General features: G+C 47.4%; 1 protein-coding gene and 1 long non-coding RNA gene across 7 annotated transcripts in view; both read right to left on the reverse strand.

The window, feature by feature from the left end:
* Nucleotides 1-25,542, reverse strand: part of TCF7 (transcription factor 7) — a 69,798-nt gene that overhangs the window by 43,313 nt on the left and 943 nt on the right. For 4 of the 6 annotated variants that reach the window (XM_064672223.1, XM_064672225.1, XM_064672227.1 and 1 more), the window contains exon 3: nucleotides 25,067-25,176. In XM_064672223.1, the coding sequence (XP_064528293.1) occupies nucleotides 25,067-25,176 (110 nt within the window). The remainder of the gene's footprint in view (nucleotides 1-25,066; nucleotides 25,177-25,542) is intronic. The other 2 variants (XM_064672224.1, XM_064672226.1) reach the window with 1 other exon arrangement.
* LOC135422757 (uncharacterized) lies at nucleotides 12,577-15,221 on the reverse strand. The gene is made up of 2 exons (XR_010434576.1): nucleotides 13,798-15,221; nucleotides 12,577-12,760 (listed from the first exon to the last, which is right to left on the reverse strand). It is a non-coding gene; the product is annotated as an uncharacterized LOC135422757 (long non-coding RNA).

Genomic DNA, 25,542 nt, shown 5'->3' on the forward strand with positions numbered 1-25,542 from the left:
TGTGAAACACAGAGATTGACAAGAGTTGATTCCAAACAGCCCTTCCCATAAAGCTGATCAAGAGTGGCTGTGCTGCAGAGCTGTGGGAATAACGGAGCCCCAGCTGGGATCCCTGGGTGCTGCTGTCCTCAGGCTCCGACCTTGTGTGCTCCCCTGGGAGTTTGGTACCTGGGACACTGGTGTCACTGGAGCAATTCCCTGTTTCACAAGCACTCTCTGTGCTGCTGCACCTCCTCCCTTCGTGTGTGATCTGTCTGCTGTCAGCACACCAGGAAGGGGGACATGGAGAGGGCAGAGTGGCCCAGGGATGCACCCGGGGAATGAGGGCTCAGCACCAGGGGGCACAGGGATGCAGGAGAAGGATGCACTGCAGACACCATCCTCTGCCCCAGGAAGATGCAAATAACACCCCCACTGCCACTCTAACCTCCATCTTCCCCCAAGGAGGGAATTCTTTTGAGGACTGGGGAAATCCCACAGCATCACTAGATTTTTCCAGGAAGGCTGGAGGATAAAAAAGGCACCTGCCTCCATTCAAGTCTCTAAAGCCTTAGAGGCCTCTTTGCCAGCAGAACATCAATGAAATAATACTGAGTGGTTTGTGGGATTGGGATAATTTTATGTAGAGGCATTTTGAAAAGGCTGGATCACCACCACCTGGCAACAGTGTGAGTCAAAGATACATCCAAAATCCTCCTCAGTGGCAGAAGGGGTGCTCTTAACACAGCAAAGTGCTTAAAAGGAGATAAACTTACAGCTGCTTTCCAAAATAAAGTAATTAACTATTTTGTCTTAATTCAGGTGGATGAGCATCAGGAAATGACTCTGGAAAATGCCCATATTGGGTTCCAAGGTTGTCAGCCCTGTGATTTCATGATGCAATTCCAAGGCTGTTTTTTCAGTGTTAGTCATGCAACCTTTCTCTGGGATCTGGATGTCAAGCTGGGTCAGGCTCTCTCCTTCCTCCACCCGGTCACCAATTCTAAGGAATATATAGGTCAGATTCTATGCAGACACTCCTGCAAAGCTATTACTTCAAATTATACGTCAATTATGCATGTTGAATTTAGCAACTCTTCCTTATAAATGCAAGCTTGCTTCGGGACTTCAAAACCCTCAGTATCTGCAGTAAAATATTTTGCTTTACAGTTGTTGTCCTGAAACCAGACAGGACCAGCAGAGAATGAAAGTTGTCTTCTTCAGGGAACTGTGTGGTGGCCTTTGGAATCAAATTCTGATGGTCACAGAGATTCAGAAAATCTCAGCACCACAGCTGCTCCTAACACTGAGGGGAAGGCAGAGAACTGAATGGTCAGAAAAAGTACTGATGTTGATCTAGAGTTTTCTACCTCTTCAGCAAGAACCTTTAGCTTCAACCATGTAGAAAAAATGTCCAGCAAAGAAAGCTACGTTCACATGGAACTCATGTAGAGCTGGAGAGGCTGGATTAGAGTCAGGATCTAAAGAAAACATTAAAGAATCATATTCCTTGTTTTGCATAGGGCAGTGCACATGAAAAACCACCTAAAGCACAGAAATGAGCATAATTCATTTTCTTCCACCTAATCTGGTCATCTGCAAAGAGACCTGGGTAGCATTACACACATGGCAAACCAAAAATGCAAGAAGGCAAGTGCAGCCAACGATGCCAACGAGTAAATGCAGAAATTCAAGCAGAATGAGATGAAGATGAAAGAGAATTTCCGAGTGACGCCGTTTGGAGTCGCTTGCAGGCCTTCACAGCACCACGGCCTGGTTGGCTCCAACAGCAGGACACAAGATTTTACCACTTCTGTATTTTTCCTTCATAAACTAGAGATTATAGACTTGTGGGTTAATTAAGTAGAACTAATTCTCTTTTATTGTTGAAGCTCAATACTGACAAAATGACAGAAATCCATGACTGACCAAGCAAGAAAAAACCTCGTGTGAAATGCAGACAGAGCCAAACTGGGGGGCAAAGGTGCCCCTGACTCTCCAAAGCAAGATTTCACTCAGTGTGATGGCCTGACTGCCCACACTGGGAGCACAGCAGATTGCAGGCTCCTGGTACATCTGGAGAAGGCACCACGAGCCCTGCCAGCTCCCAGACCACATGAATCGTGCCTCAGGATTCTCAAATTCAAAACATGCAAGACAAATGGTCCCCTTTGATACCACAGAGGTCCTAAAATGTCTCTGGGTCTGGGATTCAGCTTTCACCACTCTGTCTGTGGATGAAGTCCCCTCCCAAGAGCCAGTCTGCAGTGTCTGGAAAAGCCATGGCCTGTGGCAGAGATGGGGAGCACCAGGGTCACTGCCTGGGAGTGTTTTGGACATGTAATGATAAAAGGCTTTTTCCACCTCCTCAGAGGTGGAGGTGTTGGGCATGTGAGGAAGTGGAGAATTCACAAGGTAATTTAGCAAAGAAAAGGAAGTTTGAGAGGCTTTGTGGTAAAGTCAGTTAAAGCAATGGTATAGCACTGAGGTAAAATAACTGAAGATACAAATCCCACATCCACTAATCTCTGTTTAATCAATGCCATTGAAAGAGGCTGAGAAAAAAAGTCTGTATTTCATTCTGTCAAAACCAGACATTTTTGGGTCTTGATTGCAGGAAATACATCACTGGAAATGTTGCATCCTACAGGGAGCTGACCTGCTGGAATGTCCTACAATTTATCACAAATTTTAAAATTTTATAAAGGCCTGAGACTGCTCAAGAAAGGCATATGAGTGGTTGTTACTGAAATGCAACAAGACTTAGACAGCAGAGACCTGAAGGTACCCAGTCAGCAAAGCTTTTATGTAGCAAAACAAAAAAAGTTTACAAATTAATTCCTTGATCTTGCAGGTACAGATCCAGCACGTGCAAATACAAATACATACAAATAATTTTATGCACCGTTTGTCGGGCTGGTTTCAATAAATCCATAAATGTGAAACCATTCACCTACGTGAGCATCTGCAGGTCCGAGCCTTACACCCAGAGCAAACTTTGGGAACGCTGCCCATGGAAGAGGCAGCAACCATCAATTTGGCAACACAAGGTATTTACAGCTGTAAGTCTCTGGTGTCCACACAAATCAGATGAGACCCAAGCTTTTAATAATTAATACACTGGCACAGGTTGCCCAGAGAAGCTGTGGCTGCCCCATCCCTGGAAGTGTCCAAGGCCAGGTTGGACGGGGCTTGGAGCAACCTGGGCTGGTGGAAGGTGTCCCTGCCCATGGCAGGGGGTGGAACTGGATGGGCTTTAAGGTCCCTTCCAACCCAAAACATTCTGTGATTCTGTGACTTTGGGACTTTGACAGCTTGTATTCATTATTGAAGAGAAATACAGAACTGAAAAGGGATTAAACCAACATAACATGCAATCATGAAACAGTTGCCTGCAGAATTTTACCTAAAAACCTACATAGCTTTTAGAGAATGATTCCTCTTGCCACGAGCATGTTGATCATGGTGTGGAAAGGAGTGAAGAATTCCATCTCTGAACTGTATTAGAGAATTACACTCCCTGCCACAGAAATTTGCAGGCTAGATAAAAACACCATAAAAAGATGATCTTGGGAGCCTTACACATGGGCACAATACTACCTGGAAGTAAGTTCCTTAGGAATCTGAGGACACGGTTCTTTTTTGGGAATGAACATGGTTCTTTTTTTTTTGGGAATAATTCACAAGCAACAAGAATAATCAAAAAGTAGGAAGAGCTGCTGCTGGAGAGAGAGCACAGCAGTGGATCAGATAAAGCAGGGAAAACGCAGAGCCCCGGGATAACGAAAGCTCCAGGGCTTTCCCAGCTGTGGAGAGCACACAGAGCATGCCCCTGCCAACTCACACCAGCACAACATCCAGCCCTAGACACAAAGGTAGCTACCCAAGGATGTCATATTCCACCTTCAGAGCTAAAGAAAACAAATTACCCACCAGCAAAGGGATAATTTTTGCCACTAGCGTGTTCTGCAAGTGTAGGATACAGCACTCCCAGCTTCTGCCTTTGCTTGTCATTTTGTGTGCTGAGATAAAGCACTTCTGCACAGCCCTTACACTAAAGGCAAATTGTAAATGCAGAGTTATAATTTATTTATGTGCATTAGAAACTAGCTAATTTGCACTAGTGACTAGATACCCTATTGGAGGTTTTCATATTTTATGAATCAGCAAGCGAGCTAATGAACAAACAATTAAAGAGTGAACAAAGAAATGTACTTTGTTTGTTACTCTTAGTGAGCTCTAATAATACATTATATTAGTTAATACATTTGGTTCAAGTGATGCAGTCTAGACAGTAACCCACACCATGTGCTGAGATATTTCAGAAAAGAAGGGAAATGTCTGTGCAGGGTGTGATAATGAGAAAGAAGGCAGGGCTGTGTGTGCAAGGCAGGCAGGGAGGGTCTGTCTTGGGATGAGCAGACAACCAAAAAGGAGGAATGCTGCTTTGAAAGGTCTGGATTCATATCACAGAATCACAGAAGGCTTTGGATTGGAAGGGACCTTAAAGCTCATCTTGTTCCAAGTCCCTGCCATGTGCAGGGACACCTTCCACTATATCAGGTTGCTCCAAGCCCCGTCCAACCTGGCCCTGGACACTTCCAGGGATGGGAATCCTTAAATATAGCTGTGGGTCAACAAGCATGCGGCTGTTATTTGCACAGAGAAAATCAATATATTTAGGAGGTAGAAACAGAGGCCATCAGTGCTGCCTGGGTAAGTGCAAATGCAGCCATCAGTCGATGGGATGTGCAGTGGGAAGGCTGTGACTCTCAGCTCCCAGAAAACAGGAGAAGGGAGGTGCTCCAGCAGCACATCTCCCCTGCCCTCAGACCAGCCTGGCCCTCTCCAGCCCTGGCAGGAAGCGTGGGCAGGGTGCCACGGGCTTCACAAGAGATGTGCCCACAGCTCTGGGCTGGCTGCTGATGGGGCACCCCGGGCACCTCGACCCTGCTGCTGAAATCTGAGGCCGTGGCTGTGTGCCCACAGCTGGGCTCTGCTGGCAGCTCCAGCACCCCGACCATCGCTCCATCAAACCAGCCCAGCAGCTCCACGGGCGACCAGCAGCTCCAGCTCTCCCTGGCTCTTTTCAGGCCAGCTATAAAGCTGGTAAACACTTGGACTCGTCTGACAAAACATTCGAGCAGGAGGAAGTGGGGTGTGTGCAGAAATACTCCATTACATATTGTAATGGCAGACATTAATTCAACGTTAATAACACTTTGCACTTTTCAATCACATATTCTAAAACCCTTTAGATAGGTGGGGAAGCATTTGGCTGATGATTACTGGGCAGAGCCCAAAGGTGTATTTTTCCCTTAGGCACGAGGAGATGAAGTGACTTGTCAGAGTGGCAGAGCTGGGAAGAGAATCTACATCTACCCATTTCCAGACCTACATTCCCATCTAGTTGCCAGAAAGAGGAGTTAATTTAAATATTACCGTTTGCTGACCTACTTACAACGCTACCATCAAAACTTGGAAGCCGTGATCAAGTATATTCCCCTCTATACTTGGGCTTTTTTAGGATAACACTATCTTTGAAGTACGCCTTTCAGCTGCATTAAACATATGGATCATTATTATTTGCTCCACTTTCTTAACGAGTCCCTGTTTGCTGCAATTCAGCCGCTGCAGACTCTGGATAGACTCTCAACCCCACAGCCCTGAAAAACAGCTTCCCAGCTCAGGGATTGCTCTCTGCTACTGTCACCCCATGGCCACCACCACGCCCAGCCCGAGGAGCCGGCGGTACCCAAAGACAGCACCTGTGCAGAAAGAGCAGAAAGTGTGACTGTTCCTGTACCTGCTCCTGTTTGTCCTCTTCTCCTTGGTTTTCTTTCTAAACAACCTTCTCCCTCCTCAGCCAGCCCATCTTCAATACTCAGTGGGCCACTCTGTCACCTTTTATTGTCAGCCTTCCTCCCTTCACCAAAACCCCAAACACTTTCCTGCCTGCAGAGAGAACTGCAGGCACAACCGAACGTCAACAACCACAGCAACGTGAGAGACGGATCCGCAATACCCTGAATCTCCTTCCCGGTGGCAGCATCACCATCAAGGCTCTGCTCCCACAGCTCCCCAGCTCCTGGTGCCCCACAGCCCACCAGGCATCCCCGTGCCAGGCAGGGCAAAACCCCGACGGAAGTTTAAGCCACTGTGCCAGATTGAGAAGCTGATAGCAAAAATCTGATGTAAGAGGACAGAGGAAATGGTCAGCGCTGTGCCCAGCTTTGAGGGCTGACCTCCCTAAGTAGGTCACGTCCTGTGGAGGGGAAATCACGGCTGCCTGACCCCACTCAGGCAGAGCCTCCTGGGCACGGTCACCCCGACCACGCTCCGCTTGTCCCACACACAGCCAGGAAAGCAGAGCTGCCTGCGGCCACGGAAGGGCAAAATCCCCATCTTAATCCCCTGGGCAATTCCACCCCGACCAAAACACCATCCCCAAACCTCTGTGTGCCTCTCCCTGCGTCTCCGGGAGCCGTTAGACGTCCTCAGCCTCGCCGTAACCTCACTCTATCCAGACTGTTTACAGACATTTTATCGAGGTGCACCAGGTGTGGATGCGGTTACCGACTTTGAGACCGTTTACCTCATCCTCCCTTCTGCATCACATTGTCACCAGCTGTATATAAAAATCAGATAAGGATGGTACTTCGGTCACAGCCAGCTCAGCCTCTGCACCCTCCCCTCACACATGCACTGGAGGCTGTGATGCATGTACAATCCTGGCAGCAAACCACACACGAGCTGCTGCAATCAAATATCTGCCTTATCTCATTTTTTGCTGAAGTAAATTACGCTGAATTTTTTTTTTTTTTTTACCCTTTTCAAAGCTGATACACAAATGACAGGATGTTGTTGAAGGAAAATATGAGCTTTCATAAGCTATTATTATTAGCACATGTGCACCTCTCTGCTGCTTTGATCTTACTGTAGGTTTGTGTTTATTCCTCCTGACTCTGTACCGACTGAACTCAAACCCGATGTCTGCCCCGATAGAGATCACGAACAATTAAAGTTGGATTTGTTAGCCACAACACCACGGAGCCAGAGCTATGGGACAATTAGCAGGGTGACATTTCCCCCCAACACACTATATGTAGTTTTCCCAAAGTCTCTGGGCCGTGACAAGGTGTTTGCTGTGGAACGGAAGGGCGGTGATGTGTGCTGAATGAGGGCTCTTTGATATTTCACATGTAAGTCAGAGCATGTTCAGGTTTTGTTTGCAGCGGAACTGTGCTGCTTCTATTGTTTTCTGAGCAGAAAAAAAAAAAAAAAGAAAAAAAAGGCAATCTTCAAAAAAAACCCCTTACAGGCTGCCTTAAAAATGTTGTCAAGGATTTACAGCCATCTCAGCTGGGTTTAGTGACCAAAATAAGTTTATATATTATTAGGTGTAGGGTTTTTAATACTTTGACTGGCAGCACAGAGTCAACCCTCCTGCAGGAAAGGAATTCCCAGGGTGGTTCTGCTTCGGTCATCAGGGGAATCCTCTGCTGAGCTTCAATCCATTACACATTCACAACCTCTCTGAAGGCAGAGAAGTTATAGAGAGAATACTCAGGGTGGTGATGCACAGAAAGAAGAAAATGGATCTTAGTCCCTGGATTGAACATGCAAGGCCAGTGACCAGAAACAATCAAGTGGCTTTTCAGTTAACAAATATGACTCTATTATAAATTAAATCCTGGGGACTCAAGGCCAGGGGTGATGGGGCCCTGAACAACTCGATCTGGTGGGTGGCATCCCTGTCCACGACAGGGAGGGTGGAACAAGATGGTCTTTAAGGTGCCTTCTGACCCCAACCATTCTGTGATTCTGGACTCTGTGACTCCAGCACTGGCAGGATCCATTTGTGCTTGGTGCTGTGTGGATTTGCAGCAGGGTCCTTCAGCTGTAAAGGCAGCTGAAAACAACCCTCTTTACCAAGGCAAATGGGGGGAATGAGTTAAAGAGAATAAAGTAACAAGAATGGGACAGGTGTTTTATCCACTGGTTTCGTGCACAATTAGACAATAATTTTAGTGTGTACTTTAAGCCCAGCCATGCTCTGACACATCAACAGGCCTTGGGAGGCAGCACGTGGGGACAAGCACTGCAGTGGTGGGAGACTCACGTTTGGAGGAGGGACTCTGTCCATCCTCCCCTGCATCTGTGGTGCCACGGCCCCCTTCTTTGTCCCCACAGGCCACACGGACATGCATCGAAAACACCCCTGAAAAATGGGGAGGTTGATGTATTTTTAAAACCCTGCTCAGCTCACTGACCTTCAAAGTGCCCCACCAGTGTTTGCAGCCCCAGCCAAGCTGGTGGCATGTCAAAGATCGGGCTTGAGCAGAGCGATGCCACCAAAGTCTCAGTGAATGCCACCAGGTTTGGTGGTGACACAGGTGGCAGGTGGCTCACAGTGCTGGCACGGGTCCACTGCAGAGCCAGATGTTGTTTGTATTGAAGGGCGATGGCAAACTGTGCAACAGCAGCAGCAGGAGGCTGGAGAGAGCCACGTGAAAAATACACCAGGGAAAAAAAGTACGTCCAGGAAAAAAAAAATATTCTTGATGAATGGTTTTGTAAAAGTTCTGACCTGGTGAAAAACGTTGCTTAATCAACAAACGGAGTGGAAAACAAACACTGAGCACAGACAGTTTTTCAAAAAAATAGCAAAGACAAGAAGTTTGCAGAACTCTGAAAATTCCCTAACGACTGTGGAAAAGGAATTGGGAACGGCAGCAATCACAGGAGACAGCGGCTGCCAGCGCTGCTGAGTGATATTTACATCAATGTCCTGCCAACAATACCATTACTGGATTATCAGGGTGGATTAAGCCTTTAGCCAATTACCCCGACTGGTAAATTGTAGATTGTCTAGACTTTTTCATGTTCAACAATATGCATGAAGTTTCTCTTTATCGCTGCAGCATCACACGATGCTCTTGTGGGATGTAATCCTGTGCCTCCCCGGGAGGTTCAGGTGAGCCCTGCCTGCAGCTCCGGGTTGCCTTAGTGTGGCCCTGTGCACAGACAGATTTATTTCAGACAGGATTCTCATAAATTCAGAACGACTTCCAAATTTCTTGACTAGGAGATCAAAGAGGCGAGCATTTGCTTCGTGCCATCTGGGGAGCTGCTCGACAGGGCAACGCAGTCTGGGGAGGGGGGAGGAGAAGGGAAAAAAGCAAGTCTTGGAGATTATGCCCTCAAAAACAAACTCAAATGCCACCCTCACATTAAAAAGCACTGGTTGGCAGTAACAATTAATTTCTTAACTGAAACCCGCCCAACTGTGTCCAAGTGTTTTAATTTGCCTATTGCTACAATATGCAAGGGAGCTGGCAGTAATGGATTTGCAATTAAAACTAAAACTGGCAAAGAAATCGCAAAGCTGGCAAAAGAGCTAATCTGCAAGCCATGATCACAAGATTACGAAGTGTTTATGCACATGCTAATTACCCGAGCACATCGCTGAGAATGGCTTGTAGGAGAGAGCACTGGGTTTGCGTGATCTAAATCCCCGGATCCGCACGGCCAGCCCAGTCGGCATCCCACCTGCTTCCCACAGCTCCCACGGGCTGGGGAACACAGGGAATCACCGCAGTCCCTGCGTGGAAGCAGGAAGAGGGACAAGGGACTGACAGGCAGAGGGTCCCTGTGCCATCCCACATCACAGCTGGGGAAGGACGGGTGACAATCTCCTCTCAAGCAGCAGTCACTGGGAGCTGTGTCCTCGACTGGAATATGGAGACCATCAGTGTGAAATTAAAATCACCCTGAATAAACCAGCACCCAGTTATTCACCCTTTCATCCTGCTATCTCTCTTGGCTCTATAAATAGTTATTCCAGCAGGTCCTGGAGACTGCTGGTTGCACAGCACACGGCCCCACACCACAACCTCCGAGGGCAAACAGGCACCTACTGCCACGGGCATGAAACCTTCCCAAATCACCTGCAAGGGACAGGCTGGGAAGGGAAAAGGGCTTAAAAAGTGATCAAACATCCGTGCAAATAGCTCATAACAGCAAGTGACAGTGGTCAGGGGCACCGTGAAGAGCAATTTTGAACCACAGGAGAGGATTTCAAGGAGAAAACAGAGTGGAAGAGTAGTCCCAGAATAAAAGGCTGCTGGGAAAACTGAGATTCTTTAATATATAGGATTAAGGATTGCCAGTATCCTCAGGGAGGAAATGCAAATGGGGTTTAGACCATTTTTTCCATAAAAATTAGGAAGGAGAAAGAATAGACTTTGAAGTTCAACATGTTAGCAAATGAAAGCAACAGCAAAGGAGACACAAAGAGAAAGCAAGCCCTGGACGCCTGGAATTATGTCTTAAACACTTGGTACCGAAAGACAGAACCTGAGGTGATGAGGAGACTTCCCTCTATGCCGTGCACAGATCCCAGAAAATCTCTAGATTAGAAACTGCCTGAGAAAAAAAGTATTGCACAACCAAGGCAGGATGGAGTTGAGCATCCAAGCGGGATTCTTCCTGCCTTATTCAGCCAGACCGGGAGGATGAGGCTGCTGGGAGCACAGGAGGGAGCACACGGTGTGTCTGCCAGGCTGCTCCTGGATGTGTGGAGCAGGGAAAGGTTCTCTTTGCTCCATGAAATGGTGGCTGGAGCTGGCACAGAAGGAGGGGACAACCAACAGGTACCTATGGAGATGTGAGCAATCCAACAGGCACCTCTACAGAGCTTTGTGAGCTCAGCTGTGTTGATGGAGACTGATCATTCCCGACACCCTCATGGCTGCACAGGGGTGGTGAAGGACCAGGAGGACACTGTAAGGACACACAGCCACAGCCATTGCTGGGTCTGGTAGAGGATGGACGGTCTTTGTGGTGACTCCTCAGAGGTATCAACGGTCTCACTCGATTCTGGGAGGTGGCTGAGATGGGCAGTTTGTATCTGGCTGGTGGTCATTCCAACCTGTGTACTTGTGCAAGGAAATTACAGAGCGAGTTCAGCCCATCATTACTGGTGGCCATGGAATGCCATGTGTCAGGAAATGGCACCCGACCATCACTGGTGCTGATAAGAGCTGTGGAGTTAATGGGTGCTACGGAAAGGGAGGTTCAAGAGAGAAGTGCTTCAAAACTTGGCTTGGAAATTAATTTATCCATCCCTACTGTCAAGCAGTTCATGTCCAGCTATTGGGGTAACTAAGTGAAACTCGGGAGTCCATGGCCTAGAGGAGATGATGCACCATGGTAAAGCAAAGATGATACAATCTTGGGTCCTTCAGACTATGAACTCCATGGCTCTACAGCTGCTCCTTGCTCAAAGTCATGTGTGGACTCTAAAAGTCTAGAGATTATAACACAATCACAAAGACTTCTGTTGCCTTTTTTTTTTTTTAAAATACATTTGAGAGAAATTTTTCCTAACATCCAGGGATTTGGTTGGCTTCTCTGTACTTTTTATCCAGCACCTAAGCCAGGCTCTGCTGCTGCTGGGGTCTGCCATTCTGCCTCTCGCAAGGAAAGCCCCGATACAACTGTTGCCTATTTAGAGTCATCTACAAACCAGTTTAATAAAAGCTGACTGCATCTGCTTCCATGTTATTAGTTCTGCCCCAAAACTCTGTTCCTGGCAACACAATGTTCCACGCTAATGAGCCAAATCTTCCCCTCCCATGGCAGTACTCCTAAACCTCCACACCATTCAGTTCACAAAGTTACCACCCTGTTTTTCCCTCGGGGGAGGGAAGGATTGCAGCTGCAGAGGGGGTTCTTCAAATAATATGAAGGCCAAAGATCTGTGGGAAAATCTGCTCTCAGACAAATAGCACTTGGGGGCATCTGCAGAGAGAACCAGCCCCTCTTTACTTCTGTCTGGGTCCCACGTCCTTCTGGCAGCCGAGTTTTTTATGAACCAGGCTGCCATTAATCCCCTGCCAGTTCCTACACCCTACCATCCTCTGTGGGCAGACAGCACCGAGTGGGAGATAATGCTGCAGGGAAGTGGTATTTACTTCAGCTGGATTTTGTGGCCTTTCGGGAGAGTTTCGGCTCAGGGCAGTTATTTCTCACCCGCTCCTGCTGCAAAAAGGAGGGATTTGGTGAAGGCCAGGGTGGCTTTTCCTAGCTCCTTTTCCAGCGAATTTTCACCCATTCTTGCCAGTCCTCTCCCTGCAGCCCTGAGCGTGAGATAAACAGCGATGCGAGGCTGTCGCGCTGCAGTGATGCTGCCCAGATTAAAGGGAAATCAGATAACTCATTACCTAACTGAAACTCGCTGCTAGACTGCTGGAGAGGGTGATAACATCTGCGAGCTGGAGGACTCTGCTGCCCTGGCAGACACCCCGCGGCACCCCAGCTGAGCTGGGGGGGCTGCACCCCGGCCCTCCCGCCCGGCTGCCTCCACACCTGGTGTGGGGAGATGCCTCGGGATGCGGAGGTGCCGGGATGCAGAGATGGAGATACCCAGGATGGTGAGATGCCCGGGCTGCAGAGATGCCCAGGACACAGAGATGCAGGGATGCCTGGGATACAGAGAGAGATGCAGAACCTCAGCCACCACAGACACGTGTGGTTTTGGCCTCCCCACACTCACACCTGGAGCCGCCAGTAAGGAAAGTTCAGGCGTGGAAGTTGACACAGGCACAACTGATGGCTTTAATATTCTACAAACGATGCACTCCTAGAACAGTCATCTTTATCCCGTCGTGCCGGGTTTCCTTGGGATTCTGGAAGTTGGACTGAACTCATCTGACCGCCTCCACTACTTGCTGTCTGCTATAAACCTTTCTGCACCCCATGCGACAGCAGCATCTCCCTGGAAAAGATTTCATCCACTTCAGACTTTGCCTCAAGCCATTAGCTGACAAACTGGCAGGGAACTACTGTTAACAAATGATTTCCTAGAGATTACTGTTTAAGTAAAAAAGGTTCCAAGATAAATAGACTCATTCTTCATGACAAGGAATTTGAATTATGCATCCAGAGGTTTGGTACATGTGTCCAAAAGCTACGCCGTGTGATCCTGGAGGTTGTTCTCATTACCATATTACAAGTGGGTAAATAAATGACATTTTGTCCCTGGTTTAATAAGGAGGATTTGTGCAGCTTGTGTATTTCAGACATGTTGGACCATCCCATCACTGTTCCCATCCAACTAATGCCACTCTATGAAATTACTGCTTAGGCCAAAAAGGTGACTTGTTTTTAAAGCAAGAAAAGATGCCAATTGCCTTGAAGGAGTTGTAGTCTTAAGGCCACCTGCAACTCCCTAGAAGGTTATGAAATTGCAATTTGTTTAATATCTTGAAGTAAATGGTCTAACAAGCAGCACAGATTACTTTTTTTTGGCTAGTCCTTCTCTGATCGCTTCTGACACATCCCCTCTCGCAGTCCCCTGCGTGGGATTTTATGGTGTTTTTCAGTATCCATGTGGCTGTCCCTGCAGTGCTCTCCAAACATTACTTACACATGAAATGATACAGCTCCACAACACTCCTGGGGGAAACTGAGTCAGGGAAAAACAAGCTCCTGCGGGACCGGGAGCAGGAGCCGGGATAAAACCACGCTTCCTCCGCCACAGCCCTGCACGGCAGTTACAAGACTATCCGGTTCCTCTGCTATAAAACTTGGTAACATGCCTCACTTCTTACCTGATTTTGAGAACATCCTGTGTTAGCACATAAACAACTGCTGCTGCTCGTGTCTGTTTATCTGGCTACTCCCCCCGTCTGCCACGGCACCTGGTGCTCTCGGGGAAGAGGATCCCGTATCAAACGAGCTCCTGGGCGCAGGAGACAGGCAGCTCCCGCCCCCGGGCACAGCAACGCACCCACCCAGCACCCAGGCACTCACCACTGGTTTCAGAAGGAAATTTGGGTCAATAGTGATTCCTTTTGATATGGGAACTGATCTTTCAGGGATTCGCTGCAGCCTGCCTCATCCATCACGGTGCATTTACATGCAGATCCGTGTGTAAGAATATTCTGAGCTGGAAGGGACCCAGAAGGATCACTGAGTCCAGCTCTTAACTGAATGGCCTGTACAGGGATCAAACCTGTGACCCTGGCATTATTAGCACCATGCTCCAACCAACTGAACTCATCTCGGTACAAATATCACATTATAATTTGAAAACATCTTATTTTGTGAAGTTCGAATACTTGTAGTTATATACTATTTCCAGTAAATGTCATTAACCAAACAACCAGCACTGACATATCAGGTAATTTTCTGTCCTCTTGAGTCAAGAAATTAGATTTTCCCTACGACAGCTCTTGTATTCAAGTGCTGTCCTAAGTCCCAGTGAGGGATATTTAGTGCTTTTACCTGAGTAGTGAAAAACTTAACTTGCCAGATAGAACCTCAGGTTCAGCCACCAAATTAATCATAGAGAAAAGGGCTTAGGCACAATGTCAGCTTCAAGCCAGAAGCATTAAAAACTTTTTAGCTTTTTCTAAACCCCACTGTCTGTTGCATTATACAGAGCATGATGCCAACAGGAGCCAAAATGTCTTAGCACTCAGTTGCAAATAGATCCTTAAATTACTGACAGTGTGGAAATCAATGCATTTACTCTATAAAACTAATGCCTTGTCAAAGTGTTCCCATGTCCCCTAGTCCAGGATGTTCCAGGGAGCTAAGTCAGCAACAGCAAACCCACTTCTGTGATGTCACTTTACAGCATTTGATTCTTCAGAGTTTCCAACAGCCTGCAAGAAAATCGACTGATCAAGCTAAAAACTGGAGAGCCTGTTTGCATTGGAAGAGGACTCCAGACCTGGACAAGGGAAAAGAGCTGCCCTGAAGTTAAAACAACCTGGAACAACTGTATGGCTCCCTGTAAATCCCTTGGAGAGTTTGTATCCTGCCCCACGACAACCAGAGATACATCTGATTTGAATGAAACCTCAGACTTCATGATTTTCATGCCAGCTATTTCAGAAGCAATGTAATTTTCTACAGCACCCTGTTATTTCACTGACCATCTCCACAGATTTTGCTCCAATTCCACAAGCAAACTTATTTTGAGGATACAGACTGTTTCCAACTGGTTTTAGAAGGGCCACACACTTAAAATCAAGGACAGGCTCCAACCACAGCCTTCAGCCACCCTCATGTGAAGGTGCACATCCCCATCATAATCATGTAACTTATAAAAGAAAAATGCAAACGAGAGATCAGCACCGAAGATTCCAACGTTCTTCAGAAAACCATCCCTATAGTGATGCTTTCAAACAAATAACGAGCTAAAACCGAAACACAACAGCAGTAAAGTCAAATCTGATGAGCTCTTCAAAAAGATCTCGAGCGATATCAGCTGGCAGGACTCTGTTGTGTGTCCCAGAGCTACGGCAGTCGATCCCAGCCAGGGCTTTGCTGAGAACACACCGAAGCCAGGAGGCTGCAGCCTTTCATATCCCAAAACAAAATCCAAGTTCTGATCACCGGGATGAGGAAGAAATTTTTTTGTTGTGAATACACTGCTGTGTAATTACTGCAGATTTACTTCGTTTACTTTCTTTTGAATTCTACAGCAGATACAAAGGCTGGGGAGATGTGGCAGCTTCTCGTGTTATCACCTAATGCTCCAGGTTTACATTCTAAGACTTAGTTCCCCAAAATACCAGGGATGCATGTGTCTGTTGAAGGAAAAAGAAAATAATTTCCCTGCTAGGAGACAGGGAAATACAACTGATGCTGCCAATCACTGCCAAACTGATAGCAAGGAAAGAGTTTCACGTAAAATTAAAAAAAAAAGTAATTTGCCCATTTTCTCAATAAAATCAGGGTTAGAAACATGGGGATAAGATCAGAAAGGAATGCCACTGGGTAAAGGACTATTCATGGGACGAGAACATGGAAAATTCCATAAAGCACAAATGTTGCTAAGAATATTCAAAAGTCAAAGCTTTCTGTGGGTGTGCATGCATAGAGATGTCAACACAACTATTTCATGATCACCGAAATTGCTACTAGCCTGCATCCTCTCTGAATGGCTATTTTTAGGACCCGGCCTTTCATGTGGTATAATGATGTGGATTTTACAAGAGCATTTATAATGTGTTTCATATGGTGCACAGTCCTGGAGAAATTGCTTTATATCAGAGAAAGTCAAACTAAAAGGTTTGGGTGTTTATTTTTTTTTTTTTAAATTTTATTTCTTATTTTATATTATTGCCTCTAGTTTTGATTTTGGCTAATACACATATTTTAATTTATCTATTTATTTAATTTATCTAAGCACTCCCAAGGAATACTCAGCACAGCACGATGTGATCTTGCAAAACATCACTTGGATTTCGGAATCCACATATCCCTTTGGATGGTGAGATTCCAAAACTGGCAGTGCCACACTCTGTAAGTTGTAGCAGGAAGCCAAAGTTCAAAGGCCAATTTTCATCCTGGGGTATGGTGGTGTCAGGGATTGTGCTGTGTCTCCCGTGTTGGAATCCAAAGCCAATGACTCCTCTCCACTATCTCCACTCCTGCACCAGTAATTCCAGGACAGCAGCACGTTAACAAGAGCCACCTCATCAGCCTCTCCACGCTAAGAACAACAAATTTTCATGTGGTAGATCTTACGATGGTTTATTTCCTAAACATGAAAGGAACCTCCGCAGCGCCGTCTCCTCAGTGTCAGAATAAAAATCCCACATTTCTGCTCCTTTCTGAGCATTTTGCTGCAAAGAGTCTCTCCCTAGCACTCCTTCCACAAGTGCCTTTATAATCACATCTCCCTTGTGCCCATTCAAACACACTTTATAACCTTGGGCCTTCACGTTTTACTTTTGTGTGAGTCCCATCAGAGCACAACCTCAGTTTACGCTACTCCTCGGAGCAAACCACAAACTCAGCACAGAGCAGACAAGTTGAATCACTTAAAAAAAAAAAAAAAAAAAAGGTCTTTTTTTTGGTCAGTCCATGATTACTGTGTAGCTCTTCAAGGCAGACGTGTACTTTGTATATTATATAGTTCCAGATTCTTCAATGGAACAAAGGAGATACTGTTGAGACGGTTTTTTGCCTATCATTTAATCAAATGCAAAGTTGTTATAACCGGAGGGGAAAAGTGCTCCAGATTCTAGTATCCAGTTTTACTTTGGTTTCAGAAACTTACCACAGCATTGTTGAGTTTATTGTTTTCTTTCACAAAATACTAATTTTGGGACCCCGTGAAACACAATGAAGCAGATTCCTTTCGTGGCAGCTGAGCTGTGTTTAGCACAGAGGCGGTGGATGGGAGAGGAGCAGTGGTTTAAAGACACTTTGGTGACCTCTTCCCCAGCACTTCCAGCCAGCAGGATGCTCTGCATGGGGACAGCTGATTTTGCCAGGTTTTGCTAACCCTCATCATTCTCAGTACTGAACAAGTGTCTCACTTCCTCCATGAAATCACAGAGGCAGTGGTGGTGGAATAGTCCTTTATAACTTTTGGAATGGTCATAAATGGTGTGTCCAGAGCAGGCCAGCCGAGCTGGGGAAGGGTCTGGAGCACAAGTCTGATGAGGAGCAGTTGAGGGAGCAGGGGGGGCTCAGCCTGGAGAAAAGGAGGCTCAGAGGTCACCTTCTCACTCTCTCCTGACAGAAAGGTGGAGCCAGGTGGGGCTCGGGCTCTCCTCACAAGTAATAGGTGATAGGATAAGAGAACATGGCCTCAAACTGCACCAGAGGAGGCTCAGATTGGATATCAGGGAAAGTTTTTCACTGAGAAAGCTGACAAGCCCTGGCACAGGCTGTCCTGAGAAGTCACTGTCCCCAGAGGGATTTAAAAGACATGTAGATGTGGCACCTGGGGACACGGTTTGGTGGTGGGCTTGGCAGTGCTGGGTCAACAGCTGGATTTGATGATCTTACAGGGCTTTTCCAGCATAAATGACTCTGTGATCCTAAATCATAAAGACCCAAAGGCAAAAACCAGTGACAAAGCAGCGCTAAGTTGTTCCACAAGGAGGTGAAGGTGAGAGCTCCTTGTCCAAGATCATTAACCAAGGAACAGTTCCTTCTGCAATCAAGCCTCAGAGGAGCACAAGGTTACAATCCCCTCCTTTAAGGGATGGAGTGGGTGGGTTTGTGAGCCACCAGCATGGGCTGAACCGACAGGCTCACGGTGAGAACAGGACCTTGGGTGACGTTCACAGAGGGTTTGGTCCAGACTCTGCAGGTTCTTAGGACACCTCATCATTCACCCCATGAAACACCCGCAGTGCCTGGGGGCTGGAGGGAGCCGTGCCCTCCCGGACACACCGCTGGACAAGCCAGCAGGCGGAACAGTCTCCACTGATTCAGCTGGATTGAAACTGGAAAGTAGGAAGAGAACAGCTCTGCATCCTGTTACCAACCTTCTGAGTCACCCGTCCTCCTACCAAACCTTTGTTTCATCCTCCAGACACAGAGTCTAATGAGCAAGGATCATGTTATAGCCTATTTCTTAAAGAGAAATTCGAAGAATAGCACATGAAAGAGCCTGGAGGGGGGACTCACACGTCCCAGCTCAGCACCAACCTGGGATTTGATCAGGCTGAGCAGCTTTCCCTGCCACAGTGGCTCTGCAAAGAGCTCAGGAAGCAACTTGTACCTACTCTTCTATTGCTGTGCCCTCCACCCACCATTGGTAAAGGATGAGGTAAGAGCATGTGTACATCAGCCTGGGAGAGATGCTGACCTAAGCCATCTCCTGGTTCCCAGAGCAATGAGGTGGAGTGGTAAAGGCATGGGAAACCAAGGGCCCTGAACAACCCAGTGGGTGGCATCCCTGCCCATGGCAGAGAGCTGGAACAGGATGAGCTTTAAGGTCTCTTCCAAGCCAAACCATTCTGTGATTCTATGAAATGAGCAGCAAACGAAAGGAGAGGGAGCTGCAGTGGCTGTGGCCAGCCCAAAACCTCGGAGGAGTGGGATGAAGAGAAGCTCCCACATTGCCAATGCCTTCAAGAAGACAGTGCTGAGGATGTCTGTCATCTAGTTCCTCTTCAGATCAATAGAACAGAGAGGAGAGGACAGTCCTTGAGGATTTGTTGAGGAAATTTTCTCATGACTCAGACGTGGTGCAGGAGATTTTAGTAACTGAAGAGCAGCATGTGCCTGACTGTTGTTCACCCAACTCCAACCTGGCCAGCAGAGCCTCCCTGTGCTCACAGATGCTCAGGTCCTTCCTCACCTCTTCTGTGAATTGCCAAGGGGGCTCAAAGGCCAACCCCTATGAAACAAAGACTAAATTTGGTCTTGATGAACCACAGCCAAAAGGCAGAACTGCAGGCACGAAATTAATGGCAAAAATGGCAAAACTGGTGGTGTTTCTCAGCACTAGACTTTGCTCTCCCAACAACCACCATGCCATGCACACACAGACACACACAGTCCACGCCAGATTGGGATCTTAGGCGTGCAGCTCACACCACCTGAATCCCGAAATCCTGCTTCCCTTGCAGATCACACCACAGATAGAGAGGGTTCAGCCTGTGATTAGGATCTGGCCCTTTGCAGATGATCTTTGACAGCAGGCAAGGGAGTCATCCCTATGGAGCCAGCAATGTCTGTTTAGTCACAGGAACACACCAGGGTTACTGGGCTGGGTACCTGGGAACAGCACATCCCACCCTATGGACTGGTCAGGGGCTTCACCCCAACACAGGAATTTAATGGTGTCTGTGGAGCCATGGCAGGAGTGAGGAAAACGTGAGTGCACTGCAGAGCTCCTCCTGCTCTCCCTTCTCTGGGTTACAGCTCCACATACCAGACCAGCTCTGCACTTTCATCTCGGACGTGCCACTCAAACCCAAATCACTTTGTTCTTCACAGTTAAAATTTCAAAAATACTAATCATTAACATGGATGAGCTTCGGGAACTTGAGCTGATGTTAAGTTTTTGCTTTTCTCTCCAAATTCTCAACCGATTGAGCTCATAACACTTCACAAACAGCAACAGTTGGAAGCTTGCAGGAACGGTGCCTTTACCATACACATCTCATAGCAACTCCCCCCCCCAAAGCATCCCATGCCTGGGAAGCCAGTTCCAGGGTAGCCTGTGAAGGAATCCCAGTGGGAGAGCAGATATTGTTGAACTGTCTGAATCACGTGCGCGCTTATTCACATGCACAGATTTACATAAAACTTGCTTTTGTTTCCCTGTGACATTTTTCTTTCTCTTTTTTTCATTCCAAACAATTTTAAAAATAAGGTTATATTAGACCACACACAGGCAGTGCTGTATCATGTCACTGCTTCTTAAGCAGAACTCTCTAATTTATTTCAAAGGGAAGTTCTGCTTCAAAATTGAGGGTGTGATATGAACTCAGAAATTAACACAAGAATTTTCCTTGGGGGGGAACCAAGACTGAATCAGACATGCAATAAATGACCTCGGAAGCCCTGTGCCTTGGTACATCCACCTATCCAACATTATGCTTTAACATAAAAAATTATTTTCACCATTATCTTATTTCAAGCTAGGTAGAGGAGCTGAAAGAATTTGGATTTGCTTTGGTCAGGAGGCAACAAATTACTCATCTGTCTGTGTGCCAGGAGGTCCATCAGCAGCCGCCGCACTCCTAACGCTTTCTGCCGGGAATGTGACAATTGATGGGGACAGAGCACCATCCCGTGAGGTCCCGCAGTGCAAACCCTGCTGCCAGGGAACCTGGCTGGGATGCTGCTCTTCCACAGCGACAGGCACTGCTGGGAACACACCGAGCTACTGTTGGCTTCCAGCTGCCTTCCCTCCCTCCCTCCCTCCACGCACATCTGGAGAGGGATGCAGCAGTCCCCTCGCAGCGACAAATCCCCGTCACACGGCGGGTCCGGGGAGTTTTCCCACTGGTTTCAACAAGATCAGAACCCAACACAGGAAAAAGCAATACTAAACTATTGCCCTGACAGTGCAAGTCAGGACAGAGAGACCTCGCAGAGAAGCAGCTGAGCTGCAGATTTCCTTCCGCCAGCTGCTGCGGGGGCCACAGCCTCCTCCTGCCCGGGGATGGGGCAGCCCTGGGGAAGGGGATGCAGCAGAACCAGCCGTGTCCCGGGGCTCAGGGGCTGCTGCCTCAGCTTCTGTCCGGCAAAGAGCAGCCCTAGACTGCAGCTCTGTGCTTTCTGACCTCGTGTTAGACATTTGGGCCCCGTGGCCCCAGGCCAGCAGTAACTGCACTTTCATCTTGCCCTGCCCAAGGGGACATTTCAAACCCTCTGAACGAGCTCCAGGAGCCCAGCGGACCACGGGGACCAGGCTCTGAGCAGGGGCACTATTTGTGAGTCCTGCTGTCTAATCTGGGGACTTGAGCCATGCAGGGCTGGGGAGGTCCCCTCACCCTTCTGCTCCCATGTAAGCTCTGGTTAGACAACTTAATAATTAAGAAAATGAGGTAGTGTCTGTTTTCCAAAGAAATGGAGGCTCTTGGACTTCTGTTTTTCATACAGACAGAAAGCCCAGCGCCTCAGCTTTACATATAGAACATTTTAATCCTGCCTTCACCTCACATGCTCAGCACACACACCTGAGGTGCACAGAAGGTGTGAGGAGCACCCCTGGGATCTCTTCCATCAATGGGAGTGGGGAGAACTTGTGCCCTACATACAGGACAGCATGGCTCATTCCCCTATTTTATAAACCTATTTACAAAAGGAACTTAAAGGAACTTATAAGTGCTCCTTCTACCATTTAACTACCACATGGTACAAGATATAACAATGTTCAGAAAACCCCCGCAGGTCTAAACTCAATTATACAACTGTAGCAAGAAAAATATTTTAATCTGATCAAAGTGTTAACATGTTTGACCATGTCTGACCTCTAATGTTTGTAACCACCTAAAAGGCTGATGTTCTTACTAAGGATGTACCTTAATTTGATTTAAAGTCATTTGTACTATTTAAAAAAGGATATAGTTTTATGATTTTATATTTCATTTAGAAAAACAGTTCCTCAACTTGCTCATATTCTTTGGAAGTTTATCGCAGGTTTTTAACCCATAAATCCATATATTTCACTCCTGGAAAAAAATGGACTTTGCATGAGACGGGAGAGTGAAAGTGGAGCCATGAAGCACCACGCACACAGCACCTGAGAGCCAGGTGAGAGCTGGCTCTGCTGGGGCCTGGCAGAATGTTGGGATTTCAGGTGCACACGGGCTGTGCTGAGAGGCTCTTGACACCCTTGACCTCCCCAGCCCAGCAGCTGATGGGGTTCACAGCTCGCTCCCAAAACCCAGGCTGGGCCCACTGCCTTGAAGCAGCTCCAGGAGCACTTTGGCTGCACCCCCTGTGAAAGCTCTACTGCCAGTCCAGGAAACCTGTGCCTGCTCAAACCAGCATCACTCCAGCTGAATTATCCCCCACTGGCATTTGCCACCCTGCTGCTGCTGCTGGCCCTCCAGGGACCATCAGCTGGGCTTGGCCTTCAGACACCTTCAGAGCATCGCTCTGGAGCGGCACCAGAGCTCGTAAATAACACGAGTGGGTGTGTTTTGGTAAAAAGAGGCAATTTTGGCTGGGAGATGCGGGGAGCCGAGCAGGATGCTGGGGTGAGCAGCCTAACAGTTAGTGGCTACAACCACCTTGAGGGAAACAAAGCAGAAGTGATGCTGCTGAGAAAATCAGAAAGCAAATAGGAAAGCAGCACTGCCGGTAGCAACACACCCACCCAGGCAGGCACCGGGGCTGCTCCAGCAGTGCTTGCAGGGCCCTGACGGGGTTCGTGGGGAGCCCACCGAAAAAAGTGTGGTTTTACAGAGCGTTGCAGGGCAGGGGCTCGGCCCCAGCCTCGGCTGCCCCTCGTCTTTCAGGGAGTTATACTCTATCCTCAATCAGGTAAATTACTATTTTCAATGCAAAGCCCTGAAAGTTTGCCAGAGTACTCTTGGGTTAATCTTTTAATTTATTTTTTTTTTTAAGATTCTAAAATTAATCCCAACTGCAAACAACCGTTTCCAGGAAGCCTCATTAACCAAAATACAATCTCCACTATCAAGAGCACGCATGGCTGTGATATGTAATCCCATTCACTCATACAACCTTCCTCCCCGACTCTACTTGTGCTAAAGTGTTAATTAAACACACTTTTATGGATGGTTAAGTATCTGCAATCTTCGGTCACAGATCTGACCTCCCCAATTATTGGAAGCAGCCACCAGATTATAGCCCACACTTCACATAATGTACACAGCAGCAATAAATCTATATGAGAGCAATCCATAATTTACCATGATAACCTTTGCACAGTCAATGGAAACACAAGACAAAATTGCCCAGAATAATACACTGGAATACCTATTGCAATAAATTGAAAAACCACAAGACCAGCCTTCATCCGAGGAAGAAATCTTCCCCTGTCTGTTAGGTAACAGACTTTTAGCTGAAAACATCAAATCAGCTCTTTAAGTCATACAACATGAGCCACGGCAGGACCTGAGCAGGCCCAAGGGCAGCTGGCTGAGGCACTGGATGATTTGGGTGGCTCTCAAGGGGACTGGATCATTCCTCCTCTGCTACTTCAGTTTTCTCCCCTTTGAGTTCTGCACAGTCTGCTTACTCCTGCCTGCTGCTCTGACAGTAATCACTTGGATTTTATTCCATTATCAAGGGGAGAGGCGATTCCTAAACCACAACCTACTTTTCAGCCTAACTGCTAATAAATAGGCTATTGCACTTTGCTGCCCATCTAGGAAGAGTTTAAGATTAAAAGAAATATTCCACTACAACAAATAGTTGCTGGACTAACGTAACTCTGAACTCACCCAGATTCTATCCCAGGGAGCACACTAAATGTGTTTCAATAAGACAAATTCAATATAATTTAAAATTTATCAGGAAGTGAACAGCTTCATATTTTAGGGGATGGGGCAGTACCTGATACCTGGATGAAGGGACACAAGGTGAAAAGCACCAGAAGAAATGCTTATTTGGGTTACACTGGCCCTGCCTTGCAAACACATCTTTTCCTGTTGTAAACTGAAGGAAGACTTCAAAATTTAGGGACAGAGCCTCAGTATTTGCAAACTTTGGCAAAGTCACAGCAGTCTGCAGCCAGAGAAACTGATTCCCTGGGAAGAGCTGAGCTGGGAGCAGGAAGGTCTCGCAGGAACCCGTCTCTGGCTGCCCAGGCCAGCTGGGTCGGGTGTGAGGGCACGGCACTGATTCCCACAAATAAAATATTGAGTTCCATACCCCACAGTCCACCAATTTTAAATAACACCAGTTTAACACCCTCCCCCTCTTGTGAACAAATGCCTGGAATTAAGGACGGTTTTATAGATCCTTTTAAACCTCACCCCTTTAAAGGTTAAAAAACTAAACCTGAAATAAACCAAATCACATTCTGTCCTCCCTTGCCGACGGCTGATGCAGAATAAAGCAGAAACAAACGCAGCAGTGCTGGCTCCCCAGGAGCCACACCAGCCCCAACCGACTGCTGCAAAGTCAGGACAGTGTTTGCTGAAGTTCTGATAGAGGTGGTGACGGGAAAAGACAGCTTATGTAGAGAAGCCTTTAGTTTAACCACTCACATAGCAAAACTTAGAAACAGTACGACACACAGAATTACTAAAGCTGATTTAAACTGAGAGGGAAAAACTTTACAGCAAGAAGACAGGAATAGTCCTCCGGCAGCGTGAAGCCTTTTCCTAAAAACCTCTATTGCCATTTTAGAAGCACAAGACCCACTTTTTGGGTCATCATCCACCACAGAGCCCTAACCCACAGCACACCAGAACCTGGCTGTTTAACAAGCAGACACATCGAGCTCAACTTCAGCTGCGGGACATATCCCTGAACACAAACACCAGGAGCTGCTCCTTCCAAAGCCTGTGACCCAGAAAAACGAAGGGGCATTCTTCCATTAGACATCAGGGTTTGACTGCTGGAAGAGTAAAGGCAAACCTAGAGGATGGGGAGGTCGGGAAAGCAGCTCCTCCAGCAAATTCAGAGCCAAGCAGGCGCTTCCTGCCGAGCATCTCTGCCCCTTCCCATGGCTTCTCCCTTCGGCTCGGACAGAACAGTGCCCAGCTATTGCAGAAACCGGGCTCCCATTTGTTGGGAAAAAAGCACATGTAGGTGCCTGCACAATACCCACAACATACTTCAGCAGTGAGAGAGGCCATGAAAATTCTCCACGAGGAGAGGAGGAACTCACCAGAGGTGACATAGATCCATTTGGCAGATACGGATCTGAGAGCATCAGGAAAGGGTAGCCGGAATATGCAGATCCTTTATACATCCCTGGGTCCTGATGTTTCATACCTGCTGAAATCAATGTGCCCTGTCAAAATTGGCCTAACGACAGGTGATTCCCCTGCCTGTCGGGGGTCCCCAAAGAGGTTACAGCATATTGTGGGAGTCTTTTTGTCCTGGACTCCCTGGAGAAGGTGTTGAGGGGTGCCAAGGTACCCCATGGGTGTGGGATCCCAAACTGGGGACACTGGGAAGCCTCGGTGCTGACAGACAGCTTTCCCACGGGGGGCTGCGGTGGCCAGGCTGACATCCCTCCCTCCCTGGGGATGACAGGGTGATGGGCTGGGGGACCGGGGGAATCACCACCCCGGGGAGGGCGAGCACTGGACAGGGCACACGGGGGAAGAGCAGCGGGAACTGGGAATGAGGAGAGGGGGA

The sequence above is a fragment of the Pseudopipra pipra genome, chromosome 15, assembly GCF_036250125.1.
Source record: "Pseudopipra pipra isolate bDixPip1 chromosome 15, bDixPip1.hap1, whole genome shotgun sequence".
NCBI lineage: Eukaryota > Metazoa > Chordata > Aves > Passeriformes > Pipridae > Pseudopipra > Pseudopipra pipra.